We start from the raw sequence: 25338 nt of genomic DNA on the forward strand, positions 1-25338 counted from the left end.
GTAACTGTGAGTTTGAGCTTTCAAATTTGAATGTCGGTTTGATTTGTTTTTGTTCTTGATCTTGTGTTGTGGAAATTTTTTTTTTTTGCTTTGACTTTGTGTTTGTGGAATTTGAAGGAGTCGGAATCCCTTCACCGACCCTGGAATTTGAATTTGAAGGAATCAGAAGTCATAACATCTATCAAATGAGGTCTTACTAATATCCTTGGAATTTGATTTTCGTTTTGAGTTTGTTGAAGATTTGTAGAATTTGTGTGGGTTGTTGGAAATTTATGGGAGTTTATGAACTTTGTGTGATTTAATAGAGTTTGTGGAGAGATGTAGAATATGTGTGGAATTTACAGGAATCGGAATCTCTGCACCGACCCTGGAATTTGAATTTGAAGAAAAAGAAAGCCTTAACATCCATATAGGGGGTCTCACACTGATCCTTAGAATTTGATTTTTTTTTAAATTTGTGGGAAATTTTGTACTGTGGTATGTAGAAATGTATGAAATTTTGTGAGAGTCGGAATCCTTGCGTCGGCTCTAGAACGCCATGTAGGTAGGAATCGAAATCCTTGCATCAACCCAAGATGTCATGTATGCGAAAATTTGTGGATAAATTGTGAAAAATTATGGAAGGAATTGGAATCTTCGCTCCGACCCAAAAACTTGAATTTGATGGAATTGGAAGCCTTAACATCAATTTAGAGTGTCTTAAGTCGATCCTCGGAAATTTGAATTTGAAGGGATAGGAAGCTTTAACATCCATATAGGGGACCTCACATTGATCCTTGAAAATTTGAATTTGAAAGAATCAGAAGCATTAACATCCATATAGGGGCCTCACGCCGCTCCTAGGAAATTTGAATTTGAAGAAATCAGAAGCCTTAACATCCATATAGAGGGTCTCACACCGCTCCTCGGAAATTTGAATTTGAAGGAATCAAAAGCCTTAAAATCTATATAGGGGGCTCACACAGATCCTCGAAATTTGAATTTGAAAAAATTGAAAGACTTAATATCCATATAGGGGTCTCACACCGATCCTCGAAAATTTGAATTTGAAGGAAAACCACATTAGGAAGTAAAACCTTAACATTCATTTAGGAGACTTTACATCCAACCTAAGAGACAATGAGTCGAAAGCATTTTATCATCCATTGAAGGGGGTCTTACACCACTCCGCAAAAAATTGAATTTATGGAAGACCGCATTAAGAAGAAAAACCTCAACATTCATTTAGGGAGCTTTACATCCAACCTAAGAGGCAAGAAGGAGTCGAAAGTTTTAACATCCATTGAAGGGAGGTCTTACTCCACTCCGCAAAGATTTGAATTTATGGAAAACAACATTAAGAAGGAAAACCTTAAAATCCATTTAGGGGGCTTTACATCCAACCTAAGAGGCAAGGATTCGGAAGCCTTAACATCCATTGAAGGGAGACTTACTCCACTCAGCAGCAATTTGAATTGGTGGAAGACCACATTAGGAAGGAAAACTTTAATATTCATTTAGAGCACTTTACATCTAACCTAAGTGGCAAGGAGTCGAAAGTCTTAACATCCATTGAATGGGGTTTTACTCCACTCTGCAAAGATTTGAATTTATGGAAGACCACATTAGGAAGGAAAACCTTACATCCATTTAGGGGGCTTTACATCCAACCTAAGAGACAAGGAGTCGGAGGCCTTTACATCCAACCTAAAAGGCAAGGAGTCGGAAGCCTTAACATCCATTGAAGGGGGTCTTACTCCACTCCGCAAAGATTTGAATTTATGAAAAACCACATTAGGAAGAAAAACCTTAACATCCATTTAGGGGGCTTTACATCCAACCTAAGAGGCAAGGAGTCGGAGGCCTTAACATCCATTGAAGGGGGTCATACTCCACTCCGCAAAAAATTGAATTTGCGAATTTGTGGGAAATTTGTGAATTTCTTATGGAACTTGTGGAATTTAGGACAGTTGTGGAAAATGTTCATAGGAAGAAACAGATTGATAAGGGATACCAAGGGACTCATATCCAACTCGAGAGTTGATCGAAAAAAATATCCGTGTGAAAGGAAGTGTAGTTCCATATCAACAGAATTAGCCAATACTTATTCACACCGAACATAAGGTAAAGAAGAGCACGGTTCTATATAGATAGAGCCAACTAACCTTTTGCGCGGGAGAAAGAGGACCCAAAATTCCTGTTGAAGGAAATGTCGGGCCGAGAGAAGTGAAACTAGTGATGGGTCGAGGATACTCAACCTGACCAGGTCGAAATTGAAATTTGAAATTTTGATTTTTAATTGTTTTGATTTAATTTTGAGTTTTCTTTTTTTTTTTTTGTTAGGATGTGGAACCAATTTTGGACCAGTGTTGCACCAGTGTTTCGAAGGACGAGACTTCTTTGAAACGCTGCGAAGCATAGTACTCCTCAAAGTACCGTCCATTGACTGGGGGTAGATGTGAAAATAACACGTTCTTTAAGGTACTATTAGAACTATATTCTTTCAAGTACAAATAAAGATGTACTATCTCTAAGGACATTATAGTTCGAAAGGCTACAACTTTGTAGCTCCGCTCGTAGCATTCATCGTTTCTTTATACCGATTTTGTAAAAGTTGTTTACATTGTCTTGATAAATCATTTTGACGTTATTCAAATTGAGATTGGAGTCGAATCTTCTTAGCATTGAAAGATATGACTTCATGGTAAAATTTTCATTAATTGGTAATAACATAACAATTTACTTCAATTCTTTCTTTCTGAGCCTAAGCAGATTTCAAAACTTTTGATTATGTGACTAAAATATTTTTATTTCTCAAAGATATTTCTGAGTCAATTAATAGTCAACCAAAAGACGCAATATCACTTAACTTTTACATGAATATAATATCAGAAGATTTTTTTTCTCAAAGGAGTTTTTTAAGTTTTATTAATTAGGGAAGGACTCTAACACCCATTTTTTATTATGCGCCCACCTCAAGCTTCTTCCCAGGGAGACTCTTCTTTCGTTTCAATTTTTTTTATCAAAATTTTCACACAATTTTTTTTTATCTTTATCTTCTCCCCCTTCTTTGCTGAGAATTATTATATCTGATAAAATATAATTTAAGGATTTTGAATGTCTGAATTCAAACAATAATTTTTTATTCTATGCTCACCTCAATTTTTTTCTCAGGGAACTGTTCACATAATTTTATTTTTCATCATTTTTTCTATTGCTCCCTTTTTTTGCTGAGAATGAATATATCTAGTGAAGCATATTTCTTTTAAAGATTTTGAATGTCTAAACTCTCTCAACTAATAATTCTCAAATATTTCTTAAAATGAATTCTGAGATATTATAGTTTCTTCAAAGTCAGGACCCCATCATTTAGCAGAAGATTAAAAGGCTCGTGATATCCTAAGTCAATTATTCATATTTTAATCTCAATATTTTATTTTAAATTTTACTCAGGACCCAGTCCGAATTCTTTAAAGTGTAGGGCTTAGTTATTAGAGCATTAATTTTATTTTCCCATGAAATCATAGTTTCTATCACAATACTGGAATTTTTATCTTGAATTACTCCTTTCTCGATTGTTTTTCTGTTGAGCTTTGAATGTCCGAGTCAGTTGGTTTCTCTTTTCCCAAAATTTTCTTTTTTTTTATTTTTTTATTTAATGTGAAATTATCACCGAATTTAGGCAACAAAACATTTTTCTTCTTTTCAAGCAAGTTTTCCAAACATTGAACAATTTCGGACAATAAGTTCTTTATTTTATTGTGGTAGGGAGGGTTGGGACAAACTAGCATTAGCCCTGCTGATATCTTTTTTTTTTAACAACAATAGTAAACAAGAGATGAAACTTGCTATGTCCAAATAGGGGAGAGGTCTTGAATTCTGTGTTCTAGCCTGCACCAAAGTTGTTTGCACCTGGCTCAATATTTCCCTTTGAAGACTTCATATGTAAAGGGTGATTGAAGGGACTAATGATTTGGTTTGTGTATTTTTAGATATTGCATCTCTGAGTTCTGCCCTAATTGAGTGTTATATCATTTTTTTTTTAACCCTAATTGAGTGCTATATCATTTCTCCCCGCTAAACCTTTCCTTAAACACCTTCTTGGAGCCCTAGAAAGGTATCAGATTGATAAGGAGTACTATGACACATGCTCTACATTATAAACATGCATTTAGTATCCTTCACTGAACATATTTGCTCAAATTATACACTGAAACATATTTAAGGAATGAGTCTACTAGAAAACACATTGGATCTATTGAAAATAAGATAATTGAAAATAAAATTAAGTAGTTTGAATAAGTTAAAGCTAGAAAACACACCATTAAATAGATAGATAACATTAATGTTAACGAATTTGAAGGAAAAAAAAAAGGAAAAGAATAGGTAAGATGGAGAAATTTTTTTCAAAAATAAGAGCAATAAATATGTTAAATATATGGGACAGCACTCAGTAAAATAAATGAAAAATAAGGGTTGATAAAGCCAATCCCAAATAATTGAGATGGGGCTGATTATGAAAATGATGATGCTCAATTATCCTTACTTATTGGTCATCTTCTCAATCCGCAAGCGAATGCTAGAATTTGCTGAGGTTTTGAATGCATATATCTTCAAGTCTCCATTAAATGAAAGCGAGACTTCTGCTGCCATTGCCAATGCTTTCTTATCCCACCATGTTCCAGCAAGTGAGATCCCTCCTCCCCCACCTCCATCACCGACCTATAGAAGATTACAAAAATAGAAATGGTTCAGTTTTTGTAGAAAGTGTATGCATTTCATAAAAACAGAAGAAAGAGCAAGTATACTCAAGAGAGTTCAGAACTACTTGGGGATCTTCATCATCATCTTCATCATCAACTTGAAACTCATCCTCAAAATCTGTTTCATCATTTGCCAACATATCTAGAGAATAACAAACCATGAGCAGTACATAACTTGCATCATTCAAATGTTGTAAGTCAGCTTATCAGATCTTAGTTCTTTGACCAGAATGATGGAAAACATTGTTCAGAATTAGAATTAGTTAACATTAAACTGCTACAACAAAATGCTGCTTTGTATTTCAAAACTACTTCCCTAAGATATATATATATATATTTATAAAAAAAAAATGGTCGGAGGCTATTATACGAGCCCCCGGCCATCCTCATGTGTCTAACTATTTGAGGACCGCCATCACTAGGGCTGTCAAAACGGTTCGTTGTTCGCGAACAGCTCGTGTTCGGCTCGTTAAGAAGCTCGTGTTCGGCTCGGTAATTTTGTTCGATAAGTTAATGAGCCGAACACGAACTAAGATGAGTTCGTTCGTGTTCGGCTCGTTTTGGCTCGAAATACTACTCATCAAGTTTATATGTATATTAAGTAGTATTTAAAAAAAATCTAATTGACTACAAGGCTACAAAGATTTATAATCAATTAAAATATTGATAAAGAAAATATAATAAAAATCATTAAATTAGATTCAAATGATGTATATAAATTAATATAAATAATAATTTTTAAAACTTGCTCAAACCCTTATTGTCTTATGTCTTATGGCTAAATGATTAGGGTTGTTAAAAGGACTCTTTGTTCGTGAACAGCTCGTCTTCGACTCATTAAGCAAACGAGTCGAACACGAACATACTTTTTGAGCTCGAAATATAAACGAACCGAACACGAGCTCGTTTACCCCCCTAGCCATCACTACCGGCAAACTGACCATAAGAGGATTTGAACCCGTGACCTGAGGGAACTTACGACTTCAAAGAATATAATCAAATGGGAGAGATGGGAGGCTCTGCTAGGGTTTCGCTTCACGGCAAACCCTAACCTCTGCCACAGTATTTTCGTCCTCTGTTCCGTCGTCATTGTAGAGCTTCGTCAGGGCTCGTGTCTTCTGCGATTTCAACCCTTTCGCGGATGTTTCGTCTGTCTCTGTAGAGCTAGTCGAGCTGCGCCTGTTCGGCGGCTTCGACTTCAGCAACTTCTCTGAACCGTCTTCGGCTCGTCGTTTCTGCTTTGCCCTTTGCTAGACTTGGCAGGGCTCGTTTTTCTGCTTCGCCCCTTCCGGATTTTGCTCTTCCGTCCACTGCAAATTCATTGTTCTTTCGTTGTGCCTCCCTCTTGTGGTGATAGCTTCGGACAGATCGTATGATACTGCCCTTGCGGGAGTCCACGACTCAGATACTAAACCGTTCTCTTTCTCTCCCTCGTTTGAGTTGGTGGAAGACATCAAAAAACCTGGTATGAAGAATGAGAAGTCTGTCATTTTTGTTACAAAAGCTTAATGTAATCAACTTGTTTCCTCCTGTCGTTTGAATTTGGTCGGGAAATTTATTTATGGTCATCCCAAAATGGAGATTATTGTAACGAATTTGAGCTTATGCATCTTGTTGGGGAGTGAAAAATTAGACTTCTAAATGGAAGACACATTCTTATTCAACTTAATAATGAAGACTATTACACATGATTATTTGTTAGAAGAGTAATCTGAATTGATAATAGAGCAATGAAGATTTTGAAATAGTCGGTGAATTTTGACCCATAGACGGAACCACCAATCATTTCGGTCTGGATTCGTCTCCCCGGCCTAAAATTTCATTATTTTACTCAAAATATTTTGTGCTCTATTGCCTCAGCTTATAGTAAGCCACTCAAAACGGACATTCCTACTTTTAATATTTCTCGTCAATCTGAAGCCAGAGTACTCATTGAAAGGGACTCAATTTTACCGCTTCTTAGGAAATTTGGTTAGGCACACAGCACCATGGTTATTGGCAAAAAGTTGTGATTGAGTCTTTTCCTTTGTGTTGTTCGAACTGTCGTATGTTTAATCACTCTAATTCTCAATGTCATCATCTACACCCCCACCTCAGACCAAAGAAGCAAAGTATTCTGCCAGAGGCAGTGATTCTCTCTCCTCATGATATACTCCAAGTTATCGACAGTATTGATCATCAAAAGAATACCCCTGGAGATGTCACTATCCATATGTCAATCATTCAGCCTTCACACAATGTTGTAGTTTTCTCATCTTTGGAACCTCCTTTCGTGGGGACAAGGGACACATTTCAGACTTCACCTGCCCTAGAACCTATCACTGATGTTACGGGTGGAAATATTGCTACTACTACTGCTTCTCTACAGCCTCATCAGGTCGAGAAAGATGTTAATGTTACTAAGGCACATGGGGTCCATGATGTGCAACAGCTTACACTTATTTGACCACCTTTGAACCAATCCACCGATTAGATGAGTCAATCTTCGGATGAGGAATGACAGATTTACACATTTAGAAAGAAGAAGAATGGAGACATACTTGAGTTCAGGAATCTGATAGATGATACTTTGGTTACTTCGGGTAATGGTACGCACCTCACCAATTTGCTAGCCGGCTCCCTTCCAAGAACTCGAGGCAGAGGCAGGACTATACTGAGTCGTCCCTAGATTTTTGCGTGCGTTGATGGTTTTTTATTTTTTTGGATCTTATATGTATATTTTCTTTTTTGGGTTTTTGTATGTGTTGTATCGTGTGGGTTGGTGTCTTCTTTTAGGACCACTCATACAATCTATCTGTATTTTTTCCTCTTTAATATAATTTCCCTTGGGCTTTTTCATTATATATATATATATATATATATATATATATCCCTTACATTTTATAAGGCATCAATTACAGAAGCCAATTTCAAACAATGTATAATAGTGTTCCCATTTTTATCAGATGAAACAAATTTTTAGGATACTTCTGAAAAAGAAAAAACCATATGAAATAATGCAAGTAGTGGATACAGACAATATGGCAGGCATGCATTGAACAGTTATTAGCAGTCAAAATGAGAGCTAGCTTTGGCTCTTTTTGCTCACAAGTAACAGTAATGGATAGCCAATTTTAGAAACTGAAGCAATAAAAATATATATGCAAAATGCCATCTAGAGCATTACTCAGGTAATATACCACTGAAACATTAACATCTTAAATATTATTTATTTTGATTGAAGTAAACCGCACGATTAACTTACAATAAATTTCTCAAGATTCCATGTATTTATTAGTATGCCGTGAGATAGAGAAGAAGAATGGAAAGACAAGAGGTGGAAGCTTTTGTTTCAAGTTCAATATCTACACAGACAAAAGCCCTGGCTTATAAAGACCCTGATTACAATTGGTTTGTACAAGGAAATATACACTAAAGACTATTAATTCTAGAAGAGAAATAATCTGGACTCTTCCAAATTAATTACAACAGGAATCAATTACAGACTATCAAAACAGCTAGGAAAAAAGGGAACGCAGCCAATAAACCACCAGAAAATCTGCACGAATACATTAAGATTTTATTGCACGATTATCCCTTTTCAACGGTGGCTGGCATACAATAAGACAGCAACAAACATACCCATATGCAGAAAGCAATGTAGCAGAGGCCAGCTAGGTCCCTCCTTTTGCCAACAAAAGGAAACCAAATAAATAGGGGGCGGCCAAAATAGCCTAACTTCGGATCCCAGAAAATTGCTATCATATAGGCCCGCCAACAAGGTTTACAACATTCCCTCAAGTTCGAATGTAAGTATCAAATAAGCCTAGCTTGTCAATCATTCTTTCATCAAATTTGAATGTAAATATCAAATAAGCCCAGCTTGTCAATCATTCTTTCAAATATAAGTTTAGTTCAAGAAATTGACAATTTTTTCAAAAAAAGAAGCTATATATGGAATGCACAGGGTTTCTTCTCATTTTTTTCCTTAATAAAATATCAATCCACCTTCTTATGTTTGGTACAATCACATAGAATTAGATTTTAAGACATTGATGGCAGCCTTATTATGGTAATATATCTTCCTAGACGAGATGATGTAAGTTCTTCAACTAGTTACTAAAGTCAAATCAATTCACTACTACCATGAGCCAGAGATATCAGTTTAGCTACTTCACTACTTTTAGCCACCAAATTAAATCTCAATATTCCACGCTAGCATACACATGAGAATAATAGGCAAATGTAGATCTTCTATTAACCGTAGAAAAACCCCAATTGAGAACAGTAAAAGCTCCTAGTTGTTGAGATTTCCACTTTCTAAAGAACATTCCCCTTTTTAGGCTTCCCATTTAAGTGTTTTGGGATTTGTATGATGACATCAAGTTGTTCTTCACATGAATGAAGCATGAAATGACTTACTAGAATAACAATAAAGCAATTTCTGATCCAGTGGAAGTAAATAGACGGTGCTGATACTTGTATCAACAGTAGTAGTAGTATTTCAATCACTCAATTCTATACTTGGATCTCTTGGAGTTATAATTGGTTTGCATCCCCGTAAGCACGTTTCTTTAAGGAAATGAAAAAAGAAACTGAGACAACCAAGATCCTTGCTTTCAAATTCCTTAACAAGCCATCCTTTGAGGAGCTTATCTTTGAAACATAGCCAGCAGTTAAGATGATATCATCAACATGAATAATTAATACAGTTGACCAGTTAATCATTAAGTTTGTAGAATAAAGTGTGTGGTTTGATGAATTTTTTAATTATAATCATTAAGTTTGTAGAACAAATATTTGAATCCTTACAATATTGATGAATTTTTCAAACCATGGTTTTGGAAACTATTTGAGGCCATAAACCTACTTTTTAAAATTTGCTTCCTTCTCCGAAATTTTAAGTCCCCTTGAATCCTAGTGAAAGTTCCAATGTAAACTTATTTACGCAATTATCTATTAAGAAAAGTAATATTGATGTCTTTTTGGAAAAAAAGCCAACCAAGGTTAATAGCTATGGAAAGAAGTACCTAGATGTATTTAGTTTGGCAAATGGGGCAAAAGCTTCCAAGTGGTCAATTCCATATATTTGGCTAAATCTTTTTGCAACCAACAGTGCAATGTAACTTTGAATAGATCCATCAAATGGGCATTTAAGAGTGCACGCATTTATAGCGAACAAGAATGGCACTATAGAATTACTAAACAATTTGTCAAAGTTAGTCAGTCTACCAATATACCCTAAAAAAAAGTTTTCACCAGCCTAATGGAGTTTAATGATCCCCGAAAGAGGCATGACTCTATCGACTCATTGATTTGACTAGCCAATCATATCAACAAGAAGGTATTACTAATATTTACACCAACCACATTAGGCATAAACATTTTATGCGTCTTTAAAAATGCAATAGCAATTACTCTATAAGCAATATGACCAAACCTTATTTTATATGAACATACTATGAACTAACTGAATAAGAATTATTAATATCAACAAAGACGAGGCATGTGTAAAATAAGTTTATGTCATCACATACCTCATGTCTAAACTAAGGAGTTTATCCAGTATTTAACATGATAAAGCTATCCATATATTGTACAATATGTCAATACAAAAAATAAAACTTCTAGGAGTGTGTAAAACAAAATTAAACATAAAAACAGATTGAATATTGTAGAATTCTGAGTTTTCTATTTTAATTTTATTTTATGTTATTCTCGTCTTATTTTGTTATATTTCTTTTCTTGTTGAGTTATTTTATCCTTAATAGGTTGTAATTATTGTAATTAAGTTTGCCCTAGTAGTTCTTTATTATATAAGGAGAGAGTTGTAATTTAATGATGAAGGAATTAAGATAATATGTTTTTCTCCGCATTTCTTTAAATATATATGGAATAACATAAACTAAGTTAAATGTTCAACTATTACAAACATCAAAAAAATGCCCATAACAAAAACATGTGTTTATTCTCTAACAAAAAGAAATCGTATACTTTGAAATGTAAAACTTAAACTACACTATTTTGAGATAATAGAAACATCATGTGCCTGGTACTAAATTTAAAGACCTACCAAATAAGGTTTTAAATCAATGTTAAAACTCTAATGGGAAATTAAACTATAATAACCTAAGTCATCTAATTTATTCAAAAATTACGGTTAACAGACTATAAATACAAGCTTTATTAGCTACTTATTTACTTAGCATACTTAGCCAAATATTAAGAATAGGGCAATGGATCAAATAATGATACTTCTAGAGAGAAATCTTGATGTCCAAATTGTTACAAGGATTAAAGGTAATAGGCGAGGCATTTATCTTGAGGTCGAACAAGATGAGAACCTTTGCTATAGCTTCAACAAATCTATGAAATTATAAGGAAAAATATAAGATATAAAGTGAAAACTATAATAACAAATGAAGGAGAGGTGAATGATTGTAATGGTTGTGAGAAGTAAATGCAAAATATTGGAATGCCTCTCTTGTGTGGGAGAATATAAGACAATATGTTGACCAGCTTTTGAAATGTATTATCGTGAATTATTTGACAGGTAACTACAAACAACCACCTTCTATAACCCAGCATCTAATATTTGCCATCTAACATTTATCGTCAAGTAATCTCAATTGCAACCGAAGTTCGGAACACACCATTCATCGCCATACTTGTAACGCTTTTCATCTCCCAACATCCAAAGTCCATCAACCTGCACCTATCACTTATTGTCAAACTTAAAATCCTCAAATTCCATCCACCAACATAAGATATGTTCCCCATAGTATGTGACTTTACTCTCTAATCACACCATCTCCAATTATAAGGATGGTTGAACAATTGTAATTCTTAGATTAAACTAATGAAATTGTTTCAACCAGGTTGGACTTATGACATTTCCCATTATCAAATTTCCACATGAAAAATTTTACATCTCATACATGTTGTCTACAATTTTTTTTATTTTTATGTGAGATCTTCGTTGAACAACAAGATAATAAATCTCTCTTCTAATAATAATAATAATACTCTAGTGCGCAACAACATAGAAATCCTAGGTAAAATGTTACCAATTATTTTTAGGTGTCCACCAAAGTTTGGGGCACGCACCCACATAAAATAACTTCTTTTAGGGGGATTTACATACAAAGCAATCAAAATTTTAGGATCTATATAAAAAACACTTTAAACATTACTCTCTGTCATCTAGCGCTTTATTAATATTGTTAGCAAATCTCGTCAAACACTCGTCAGACACAAGGAGGGAAGAGGCGGATTGCCTCCGTTAGCCAAGCTCCTCTAGCAGTGGTTAGCTGAATTTGGTGGAGGAGCAGATGTCAAGAATTGTATATAGTTTATGGTTATATTTGTAAATAGAAAAATAGAGTAAGTCAAGAAGTTATTTTTGTAAAGAAAGTTGTAAAGCTATATAAGCCCAATTCTTTCATGAATAGATTAAGTTTTTTAGCAAAATCATTTCAATTTGGTATCAAAGTCATAACCCTAGCAGCTAGTCGGCTTCCTCATTGATCTCGATCAATGTTGTCGTCAGTGCAGAAAACAATGATTGATCTTCCTTTTTTTCTGCGAATCGCGACAGACGGGATTGATGCAGAGACGAGGGATCGATGTTCCTTTCCTTCATGAATCGTCGCGAATCGTGGCAAACAAGCATTGGGAAGGCACATTTGGGATCGTGACAGTCACAGCAGGAGAGCGTCTCGCAAAGCTCGGTCAAGAAGGGCCTCTACGACTTGCTGAGAGAGCAAGGAGCGGAGCAGGGCTTCATCTGGTGTTCTTTAGTACACATCAGCCTCATCATTGCCTTCACCGTGTGAAACAACTTAGAATTACGACTTGTAAGTGAGAAAGTCAGCGGAGCAGGGCCTTTGTTTGTGGATTTGCACTCGATGGCAGAAAGGCGAAGGATCAAAGCAACTACAGTTTGGCATGTCGGCTTCGTGTGGACTAAGGCAAAGTGGGTCACACGAACTTGCAGGAAGGAAGTATTGTGTGTTCTGTGGGATCTAGACTTGATCTTAAAGATTGAGAATATCAAGAGATGGAGATAGTGTAGAAGGTAAGGGATTGGAACTTTTGGGAAAGATGGATCCTGATATTCTAAAGGTCTTAGTCGGTCTAATACAGGGAGCTAGCATCTCAACGGGAGCCACTACATCAGCGCATACTCCTATGCATGTGAAGCTAGATCTCTCTCCTGCGGATCTGAAGCTCGATGAACCGGCCAAATATCTGAGTTGGTCACGCTAGATCAAGGTTGCTCTAGTAAGGAAGAAACTAGAAGAATAGCTGACGACAGTGGATCCAAAGAGTGGCAGTGCTAAGAGGGATGAGTGGAGAACCACACATGCCTTGTTTTACAATAGGTTGCTCAACTCAATGCTTTCCTCAATTGCCTTATCAGTGGATAACATTAGAAAGGTGAGTGACATTTGGGCGAAGCTGAAAAAGATCTATGCTGAAGTGGAGAACCACATGAAGGTGTTTCAGATTCAGCGTGAAATAGAGACATTGGTTCGAGGAGAGTACTCCATAGATCTTGAGTGGTTGTGGCAAGATGTAGATCACTTCTCACCTATGTCAAGTTGTAGTGATCCGAAGTGTAAGAAAGGGGAGATCTTTGCACATATAGGAAATATGTAGTTTCTGACTCATCTGAAACTGGCTTTTTGTTCAGAAGAGATCGATCCTCTTAGCCCAGACAACAATTCCTTCATTGGATGAGGTCATGCAGTGATGATACAGGAGGAGAGTCGCATGAGGCTGCACTCTGAGTCGAGTGGACTTCCAGACATGCGATCCGTTTTGGTCGCCTTGAGTGAAGGTATGACAGGTGCTTAGGGGAGACTCGCTGGTGCTACAACTATGGAGAAGTGGAACACCTTTGCAAGGCTAGTCCACAGCCACCCAAGGAGAGAGAATGGTGAATGTGGATAGTCTAGAGGCCATAGTCATAAACATGGGGGGCCAAAGAGATGGAAAAGGGGGCTACCGAGCTAATTTGATGGTAACGAAGAATGGGAGAGACAGGGGTGATCTTTATCAAAGAGGATCACGAGCTGTTGGAGATGTTGAACATGAAGCAGAAAGCAGCAAGTGATATAACTGAGAATGCATCTATTTTATTATCACAAAAAGGAACACTGATACTTATGCTCACTCAGCCAAAAGTACTCGTCATACACATGTTCTTACATCTATATCTACCATAAGATCACCATAATGGATAGTAGATTCTGATGCATCTCGACATGTGACAAGTAATATTAGTGAATTCGATTCTTATACTCATCTAACAGTTCCAGAGAACATTCAAACTGCAAATGGTACAGCACAACCTATACTTGATAAGAGTACAAAAAGATGTATCAATTCTATGACTTTCTTCAATGTTTTGTATATTCCTTCCTTTCCAGTGAACATTTTATTCATTAGTGTCATTTTTCTCCAACCAAAAGTGTGTTGTTGCCTTTGACATTCCTAAAGTGATCTTTCAAGAGAAGGGGATTGGCCGGAGACTTGGACTGGCACATGACATAGTATACTTTGGTATTTGGATAGAGAAGAGACAAACTCGGCACTGACTTCTATGATAGAACGTGTTGGAGTAGGATGATCTGGGAGAAGTGTGGAGGATGTGTTGTTACATAATAAGAGCATGATATTTTGTTTAATCTTTTGAGTCGTTTGTATCCATCTTTGTACAAGAAGACAAACAAAAAAAAACTTATGTAATGCATGTGAGTTGAGTAAACATGCCAGGAACTCTTATATTAGCTTTGGTAATAGAAGTTCTTGTGTATTTTATTTGGTGCTTTCAGATGTATGGGAACTTTGTTCTACAACATTGATGAATGACTATAGATATTTTGTGACTTCCATTGATTATTTTTCTCGTGTTACTTGGTTATATCTGATGAATAACAAAAGTGATGCACTTGCTTACTTTAAAGATTTTCACAGGGTCATTCAGACTCAATACGGTACAGTAGTAAATATATTGAGATCTGATAATGGTACAGAGTATGTCAACAAGGCATTCGATAAATGTCCCAAAACACCTGTAGGGGCAAGTAGTTTTGATAGTCACTCAATTGATCAGCAAAATGTCTTCAAGAGTGTTGGGGTGGCAATCTCCTTGATAGTTGTTGAAAGAAGATAATGACGGGATTCTCTCATTGAAGGTATTTTATCATGTATATTTTGTGAAGGACAACAGACGATCAATAGGGAAGCTGGATCTTAAAGCTGTAAAATTTGTTTTTGTGAGTTATTTTGCTACTCGGAAGGGTTATGTTTATTGAAGCTCGATGGAGAAGAGATTATTTGTGCGTATGGATGTAACTTCTTAAGAATTCAAACCATACTACTTCTTGGAGGTGACCTCACCATTTGGTGACTCGTCGGATAATGGAGGTATGAGGCAAAAGGAGGAGAGTATTGATGGTGAGAGATTGGAACATGTGGGAAAAAGGTATTGTCTCATTATGTGGGAAGGATCGAATGAGGAAGAGACAGTCCTTGAGGAAAATGAGCTCAAAGGTGTTGGTGTTCAAGCCCAAGGGGAGCAAAGGGGGTATATAAGGAAGAGGAGGCAAAATGAGAGAACAGTGTCTGTCATGCCACTCATGTCAACAAGTCACGAGTCCTGGTCTACCACGACTCCTGAGGCACCTACACCATCTACCTCGGAATCAGATTACATAAGTGATATGATTCTTCTTCCTTCTTCTCACACTCTCATGACTTTAAGGAGGACCTTTCGCAACAATGCAGGTTATTATCCTGATTGTTTTGGTTTCTCTCATGACATTGCTAAGTTTGTCTTATACTCTAATATATCACCTGCATACAAAGCATTCATTGCATCTTTAGAAACTGTCTTTATATCCAAGTGTTGGCAGGTAACTAAGGAGGATCCAAAGCGGAAGGATGTCATGAAGAAGGAACTTGGTGCTCTCAATAAGAACAAGATGTGGGAGATTGCATTGTTGCCAACAAGAACAAAGGCAGTCGAGTGCAAATGGGTCTTCACAGTGAAACAAACCCCAAAAGAAAAGATTGATTTCTAAAAAGCACAGTTGGTGGCAAAAGGGTATAGTCAAATGTATGGTATTGATTATGATGAAACATTTGCGCCAGTGGCAAAGATGAGCACAGTCGGGACACTCGTCTCTCTGGCTGTGAATAGTGGATGGATCTTACATCAACTAGATGTGAAAAATGTATTTCTTAATGAGAATTTGCTAAAGGAGGTGTACATAAATATACCCCCAGGCTTTGACACAAACCAAATAGTGGGCAAGGTATGTAGATTGAGGAAGTCACTTTACGATTTGAAATAGTCTCCTCGAGCTTGGTTTGAGAAATTCAGGAAAGCAATGGTAGGCATGGATTATCAACAGATCAATGCAGACCACACAATGTTCTTTCGACGGCATGGTATTCATATTACTATTCTTGTTGTGTATATGAATGATATGATTATCACTGGTGATAATGAGGGAGAAATTGCTCCGCTGAAAGTAAGCATAGGCAAAGAGTTTGAGATGAAGAATCTAGGATAACTTCGATACTTTCTTAGGATTTAGGTGGCTCGAGGAGCAAGGAGATTGTTTTAACTCGAAGGAAGTATGTGTTAGACTTGCTCACAGAGACAGGTATTTTGAGATGCAAGCCTACATTTACACCAATTGATTAAAATGAGAAGTTTAGCACGGAGACAGGACAGCTAATTGATCAAGAGAGGTACCATAGGTTGGTAGGTTGGCTCATCAATCTGAATCACACTCGTCTTGACATATCATTTGCAGTAAGTGTAGCGAGTCGCTATATGTCTAATCCAAGGAAGGGTCACATGAATACAGTGTATCAGATTTTAAGGTACCTGAAGAGTGCACCAGGAAAGGAGTTGCTCTTCAGAAAAAATGGGCATTCAGGTATTGAGGGCTACTGTGACTCTGATTGAGCTAGTTGTGCTGATGACAGAAGGCTCACATCAGAATACTATATGTTTGTATGGGGAAATTTGGTCTCTTGAAGAGCAAGAAGCAGTCGGTAATTGTGAGGTCGACGGCAGAGGCAGAATACAGGGCCACTACCTTGGGAGTTGTAGAGATGTTATGGCTGAGAACTCTATTGGTAGAGCTCAAGGTGGACCAAGGAGCTCAAATGAAGTTGTGGTACGACAACAAGTCAGCAATCAGCATTGCGAACAACCCGGTGCACCACAACAAAACCAAGCATGTGGAGATTGATAAGTTCTTCAACAAGGAGAGGCTAAATAATGGACTACTGGAGATAAGTCAAGTAGCTACTAGAGAGCAAGTAGTTGACTGTCTCGCAAATGAAAAATATTTGTGTACATAAGACATATGCAGCGATGCGTACGTCCAGGGGTCATTCAGGGGTTACAGGAGGGTTATATCGGAGTTATACCCCTCTGTAACCCCCTTGTAACTTCTTTGTAAACTACTTGTAACCTACAAATGAGTTCCGCGCTTCTGTAGTTTCATGTGTACAAATAAGTTACACGGAGGTTATAAGGGAATTACACGGTGGTTACAAGGGGGTATAACCCGGATATAACCCCCCTGTACCCCCTGACGTACGCAGCGCTGCGTACATCTTATGTAGGCAAATATTTTCCCTCGCAAATGGACTGCTCATTAGATCTATCCAAGTTATGTGACAAGATAGGATTAGTGGAAATTTTTTGCCCATGTTGAGGTGGAGTGTTGAAAGTTATATATAGTTTGGAGTACTATTTGTAAATACGAAATATAGAAGAACTCAAGGGTGTTATTTGTAAAGAAAGTTATAAGGCTATATAAGCCCAATTCTTCCATGAATAGATTAAGTTTTTTAGCAAAATCATTTCAGTTGGCGAGAGCTCGAAGATGGAAAGGTTGGGAGGTTGGCAGCAGCAAGGTCAATGGTGGCTACTGGAGAGAAGGCAAAATTGAAGGTCGTAATATCACAAGTGGCAAGGTTGGAAGTGGCCGAATGGGGAAAAAATATTACATCAGTACTACGCACGTAGAATTAACGTGCAACCAATGAAAGCACGCCACGATATCCCGCGCGACAGGGAAAAAAAAACGGCGCAGTAACACGGAAAATATTTCCCCTTGTGTTATTCATGTGTTATTGCGTGTTATTCATGTGTTATTGTGTGTTATTCATGTGTTATTGATGTGTTATTGTGTTATTATAACACCAAGAATATTCTCAGGACAGAGTAACATATGAATAACACACAATAACACATGAATAACACGGGGAATATTCCCGACAAAGAAAAAAACGGCGCAGTAACACGGGGGAATATTCTCCCCCGTGTTATTTATGTGTTATTGTGTGTTATTCATGTGTTATTGATATGTTATTGTGTTATTATAACACCAGGAATATTCTCAGGACATAATAACACATGAATAATACACAATAACACATGAATAACATGGGGGAAATATTCTCCGTGTTACTGTGCCGTTTTTTTCTCTCTGTCGCGCGGGGTGTCGTGGAGTGATTTCATTGGCTACGTACGATACTCTATGTGCGTAGTACTGATGTAAGATTTTTTTCCGAATGGGTGGCAGTGACTTTGGTCGTGGCGTAAAGGTGACGGGGCCTTTGCGACAAGATTGTTAGGATAGGTGTTATTTCTTATTTCTTTTTAATTTTTTGAGTGCTGAATATTTAAATACTGCTTAGCTGCGAAGGCCAGCTAGGTGAGATATTTGTCCCCATACGTGTGATTGGCGCTCAAGCGTACTAATTTATCTAACTTGGCTGCGATTAATGCTCAAGATACCAAACACTGAAGTTTAGATGTACGTTTCCCATTTTTTAATATAACATTATGCTTTCCTTTCGGCCAAAATCTCTTCTTTTCCCCCTCTGAGTTCCAAAAGAGTGTGACGCTAAAAACCGCAGAACCAAAACGGAATCAAAGCAGTTCAGAGCCAATCGTCCGACAATACTAACAAGGCAAAAACAAAACAAAAGGAAAACTCAAATGCCCAAAACTCAGAAGATCAACAGAAAACACAAAAACCTAATTCCTATTAATAAGCACTAAAAAACAACAAGAACACTAAAGATAAAGTCAATACCGTCTCCGAAATCTTCGATAAACTCCACTGTTTCGTCCTCGTATTCTTTGTCAACTTCTTCTACATCTTCCTCAGTAACTTCCTCTTTTTCTTCCTCCTTTAATATGAGTTCGTTTGGGGAACATTTGGCAGAAAACACCCTCTTCTTACCATTGCAAATGAGAGAATGCCGTCGAGAATTGGGGCAGTAGCAAGACGGAATCCGTAAAACGGAAGGATCAAAAGAACGAAAGCGATAATAGGGTGAAGAAGAGGAGCTGAAACAGCAAGCGAAATTGGCTAGAGTTGCTCCCGCTGCTAAATCCATCGATAGGAAGAAGAAATTATAAGGAGAGCACATTTATGAGAAGTACGGCTGTTGAGCTCCAAAAAAAAATGTTGGGATAATTAGATAGAGACCACAGCAAATATTATTAGTTATAAAACAAGCAATTAGTTGATTTTTTAATTTGATAAAATGAAAAATATGTATGCCCTTTAGGGCTGTCAAAACGGCTCGTTGTTCACGAACGGCTCGTTGTTCGCGAACGGCTCGTGTTCAACTCGCTAAAAAGCTCGTGTTTGACTCGTTTGTTAAGTTAACGAGTAGAACACGAACAATACAAACAAATATTTGTTTGTTCGTGTTCGCTTCGTGTTCGCTTGTTCGTGTTCGCCTCGTTTTGGCTCGAAATACTACTAATCAATTATATATATATCTTTGATGAGTAGTATTTTTTAAAAATTTAATTGACTACTAGGCTATAAAGATTTATAATCAAAGATTTATAATCAACTAAAAGTTTATAATCAACTAAAAGTATTAATAAAGAAAATACAATAAAAATTATTAAATTCCATTCAAATGTTATTTTAAATCTTGCTCCAATCGTTAACATCTTATAGCTTATGGTTGGCTAATTAGGGTTGTCAAAATGACTTTTTGTTCGTGAACGGCTCGTGTTCGCCTCAGAACACCAAGTAATATTTTTAAACTATCAAACTGATGTAATTACGCGTGCCACGATCAAGTTATTGAGAATTTGATAAAAAAATGAAAAATTTGGTTGTGGTTTTATGATCAATTTTGATATTTGAGCGAGAATTTGAAAAATTGATGAAAGAGAGTGCTTGATCTATAAATAGCAATATTTTGGGTAACCTATATTTAATCACCTCAAAAAATTTTGGGGGATGAGCTTTCTAAGGATTCTTCAACTTTGTGTTATAATAAAAAACGAATGAGTTCCTAATTAATTCATAATTCACTTAAATTTGAGTAAAATATATATTTATATTAGTGTATTGTATAAACGAGTATGTAATGAAAGGATTATTTGTTGTGATATATGCAATGAAATAAATGTATTTGTAGCTATAATAACTTCCAAGTTAAAAGCGAGGTACAAAGATCACTTACGTTACAAGCTCTCCTTAGACAACTTAGTTATTTTTGACAAAATTCTTTATAGCTTCAAATACACTGAATATATATATATATATATAATTTCTTTTATCATAATAGAAAAAAAATGTTTATATCTAATTAATTCATATTTCAATCAAGTTAGAGTGTAATACATACACTTATGTTAGTGTGTTGTATAAACTTGAATGTAATATAAAACACAAACTTGTATGTATTGGAAAATGTTAATTGTCGTAATGTATGCAATGAAAAAAATACATTCGTAGCTATAAGAACTTTCAACTGATGAGGGGGTTACAAAGATCACTTATGTTCCAAGCTCTCCTAGAAATTTATGCATTTTTTATAAAGTTCTTTGTAGCTTCAAATGCAATATATTTTATTCACATATATCCCTAAAGATTATTCTACTCAGTATTAACATAATAAAAAGGGGAGCGAGACAGGAATAAGTTTTATTAATTTTTCTTTGAATTAAAACAAATTAGAGATAAATTTAAATAATACTCGTATTTTGCCAACAAAGAAGTACGAGACACGATCCTAACAACATAAAAAATATAATAATATGCAAAATATCGAGCAACTTTTTACGAAAATATGATAGTTAAATAAAAAATTATATAAGCTCTGTATAGGTCATTGCTTAACAAGACAGTCGAGGTACCATTTCAACCTTCTTCGTATAAGTAGCCTTGCGCCGTCGGGTTTTCAGACTCTCTACAGACCAATACAATGTTTTAATTATCGTAACTATTTTTCTTAAAAGATTAAAAATTATATACGATCTGTACAAAGTTTTGTTACAGTGGACAATCAATGTACTATTTTAATCTCATTCAGACCAGCAGTCCTACGTCATCGGGTTTTTAGACTGTATCCATACCAGTACATTCTTTAAAATATAAAATCTATTTATTTACTTGCAATTATATTTAAATAATAATTACAAATAATATAAAATAATTACACACAACATTTCAGTATATTGTAAGTAATTTAGAGAAATCAAGTGCAATATTTCGATTACTCAAATAATTTAAGAAAAAATATGGGCAGCATTTGCATAGGGGAAATAATTAAATATTTTAAGAATGTAGCGCGTAGTATTTTAACATTTGGCTGATGATTTATGAAACTTACGAACGTTATTTTAGCATAATGCAAAGAATTAATGTCTAAGAAATAATATAATTACACATAAAATTATATTAGAATAATTTTTTATTAAAAAAAAATTATAACTAAATAAAAAAGGAAGAGAAGAAGATCATATATTTTAGAAGAATGATGAGGGGCGAATTGAAGGAGTGATATTTGCGTACGCGAGACGTACGCAGAGCTACGTAAGTTTGGTAGGTTACAGAGAGGGTATTGGGGTTTATATCTGTGTTATACCCCATGAAACTTCCATGAAAACCTACTTGTAACCTACCTATAACTAGTGAGTTTTGCGCTTCTGTTTTATAATGGATATATATATATATATATATTATGCTCTCTTCCCCTAATTTCACAAAGTATTATGCTTCTTACTATAATTTTGCCTCGAAGAAAATGAGCGAGGGACACCGCAGAAGAAGAAAATATTAGGTCAAGACTTCGGATCCTCCAAAGTCTAATAAAGATGCACCACGTGTAAAGTGCACCTATCACAATACACTGTGATTGGTCCACTTTACACGTGTCGCTCCCCTATGCATCCAGAGTCCTGACCAAATATTTTCTTTCGCATAAGAGAATTGTCAAGCTAGATTAACTTAACAGTTCGAATCCCAACAAAAAATCACTAAAAAAAAGGAAAATCGCATATATGCTACTTTAAAAACATTATTTGACTTATAAAATTAAAGTAATAATATTTTTAATATGATATGAAATATTTAGATGGTATGCATGTAAAAAATAAAATTTAGACATGTAAATACATAGAAATTTGTTGGTATGCGTGTAATTGCCCTAAGAAAATAAAAAAAATTTGACCCTTTATATCATATGATATTTCCATTCGGGTAAGTATGCTGCTGAGAAAACAAATACTCCAAAATATTTTTTTGGCCCAAAACTCCCTTGAGAAATAAATTCATTTAGAGGCGGTTATTTGTTTGGGGCAGCTTATTTGGTGCGGTGGCGTTTTGAAAATACATCTGGTTTGTTTGGGTAAACTGTGTTTTGGCAGCTTATGGATTTTCAAAACGCTGAAAACATTGTTTTCACAGCGCACCTGTCTAGATGCGATGGATGACATCTTTCTAGCTGCGGTCTGACTTTTCCGAAAAAATAAAAATTTGCAGTAGCCACTGCATCTAGCTTATCGGCAGATTATTTTTAATCAGCTTATCAGTAGATTATTCAATAATCTGCAGCTGCCCATATTAATACCACCCAATTCTTTTGTTTTTACATATAAATTTCACTTTTTATAGTTATACCACTAAAATTTTGCACACAACGCCAAAAATGCCACTATCCTACTTTTAAAACGTGAATTACATTTTTTGATGCAATGATAAAATGATGTATATGTAAAAAACGAAATTTAGGTGTTAGATATGTAAAGACATAAAAAATGAGTGTGTTTCCTTCCTGTATTAGATAGCTCCATGGAGCAGCAAATCTTTAGATATTGAGGTAGGCATGTTTTTTAATTTGTTTGAAGTTGTTTAATCTAATTCTACATAATTTGAATCAAAGTTGTTACAGGTGAACCAGTGTGGATGGCATGGGCGTGACGGAGGTGCAATTTTGGAGAAAAATCAAGCAGCGTTGCGTACGTCAGAGAGGTTATTCAGAAGGTATTGGGGGGTTATATCTACGTTATACCCCCTGTAATCTCTCTGTAACCTACTTGTACCTTCTCGTAAGTTTCACGCTTCTGTTTTCATATATTTGTAGGTTAAATGAAAGTTACAGGGGGTATAACGTGAATATAACCCCTCAATACCCTCTAAATAACCTCCTTGATGTACGCAGCACTGTGTACATTTACGTTCACAAATTTTTCTCGCAATTTTGGGGTTAAATTATAAGAAGGGGCTTATTTTTTAGTTAATTTAGTATTGGGAGCTATTAAGAAAATGTATTTTGGTGCAAAAACATTCTTCATGAGGGCCTTTTTATTAAAAAAATTAGTTTTAAAGCAAATTCCCTTAGGAAGGGTGTTTTCTAAGAGTTTTTTTTTTATTTCATAATTTAAAATTAATAAAAATTTATAATTTAATTATGCAGGCACATAGGAAATCTAAATTATTTATAGAGCTTTAATTAGACTTGATTTGATCATATTATAAGTTGTTTGAGTTGAGTTTTAACACATAATATGTTTGATAAATTACAGTTATTTTGTACTTGATTACTTATTAATTAAATGAGTACTTAAACGAGTTAATTAAAAGGTTAAAAAATTTTAAGGAGTGGCAAAATATTTATATAAAATTATAAAAAATGATTTTTAACGGCTAAAGAAGTAAGCATTCAAATATATGTTTAAGTTGCATGTAATTATTTTACACTAATTGAATAATAATATTATATGTAATTTAGAAGCACCTTTTTGTTAAATTTAATAATATAAATAGATTATTTTAAAATATTGATAATATTAAAACATATAATTATTAAATATATCATTTGATAAGTTGTAATTAATCAAATTTTACTCATATTAGCTATCATCTAGCTTAATATTGAATACTCAATAAATTATTTGAACAACAACAAGTATGGTTGCTCCATATACATAAATAAATAAGTTTAATTGTTGAATCCAAAAGTGCCCGGGAAGTACACCCAAGGAATTAAACAATTTGCTAGAAAGTGATTCGGAGGAGAGAGAGAGGCAGAGTAGTAAGAAACAATAAAAAGAGTGTGTCATATTCATGACATTGACCGTTATTTATATGTCTATGTCCAAATATTACAGACTTATTTATATATAATAAGACAGGGGACCGATTCGATTGATGAGAGTTGTCGATCGTCCGGTAAGTCTTGACTTGATTTATATCTAATCTGAAAGAGTGCTCCCCCATGATTGTTCTGAAGGTTAATTACCGCCTTGCAAGAACTTCTCCTGGCGCCTTCTGTCGATCGTTCGAATAATGTGCTTCTGTCTCCAACATTAATCCAAAAAGATCGTCGAAGGCTATGCTTGATCGTTTTCATCTACTTCTTGATCAATTCATCTGCCTTGATATTTGTGCTGACATATTTTTATATGTACATATTTAGTTCTCTGCTTCTTTGGCTCCACGGAAGTTGTACAATACACGAGAATAAAAAAATTTTTAAACATGAAATAATTAAATAACATTATTGCGCAATAATGAAATTCTTTGGTTTTCCGTGGCCGCGCCATTATAAATAGACTTTAAAGCAAAGGAGCTTGGATATGAAAACTATAAAACCTAAAACCTTGAACCTGGAGCTATCACTTCGAAGAGGAGCTCGAGCTATCACTTCGAAGAGGAGCTTGGAGCTCCTCTAACCAACTTTAACCCAACCCACTTTCCCCCCCCCCCCCCTCTAACACTTGAATGATAACAAAACTGGATATGAAAACTATAAAACCTAAAACCTTGAACCTAGAGCTATCACTTCGAAGAGGAGCTTGGAGCTAACTCTATAGGTAGCATGATAAGAATATACAGAAGAACAACTTCGAGGAAGCAAGCAGATCTACAATAACAAATTTTTTTCTTAGAATTAAGTAAAAAGTCATAGGACTTCGAGGTAGCTCGTCCAGTACGACATAAGTCCTCAACTCATCTTTAGGTCTTTTGCAGAATCATATTGTGTAATTTAAGCCCTAACTAGCCTTAGGATCCCAGGTCGTCGTTTGTTACAACATAAACCCTCTTATCTTTCAGATTATTTATATGATTATGTCATGTAGGGCCGTCAAAACAGCTCGTTGTTTGCGAACAACTCGTGTTCAACTCGTTAAGAAGCTCGCATTCGACTCGTTCACTAAGTTAACGAGCCGAACACGAACGAATTCTTGTTCGGCTCGTTTTTGTTGAAATACTATTACTCGATTATATATGTGTGTGTGTGTGTGTGTGTGTGTGTGTGT

General features: G+C 35.5%; 1 protein-coding gene across 1 annotated transcript in view; it reads right to left on the reverse strand.

Annotated features, from left to right (window-relative positions):
- LOC110029909 overlaps nt 1-19231 on the reverse strand; it is a 36850-nt gene extending 17619 nt beyond the window's left edge. The window contains exons 1-3 of the mRNA XM_020732397.1: nt 18857-19231; nt 4808-4884; nt 4526-4701 (exon numbers count right to left, since the gene is read on the reverse strand). Coding sequence (XP_020588056.1) covers nt 4526-4701; nt 4808-4884; nt 18857-19196 — 593 coding nt within the window. The 5' untranslated portion in view covers nt 19197-19231. The remainder of the gene's footprint in view (nt 1-4525; nt 4702-4807; nt 4885-18856) is intronic.
- Nucleotides 19232-25338: the final 6107 nt, after the last annotated feature.

Source organism: Phalaenopsis equestris, unplaced genomic scaffold (assembly GCF_001263595.1).
Source record: "Phalaenopsis equestris unplaced genomic scaffold, ASM126359v1 Scaffold000609, whole genome shotgun sequence".
NCBI lineage: Eukaryota > Viridiplantae > Streptophyta > Magnoliopsida > Asparagales > Orchidaceae > Phalaenopsis > Phalaenopsis equestris.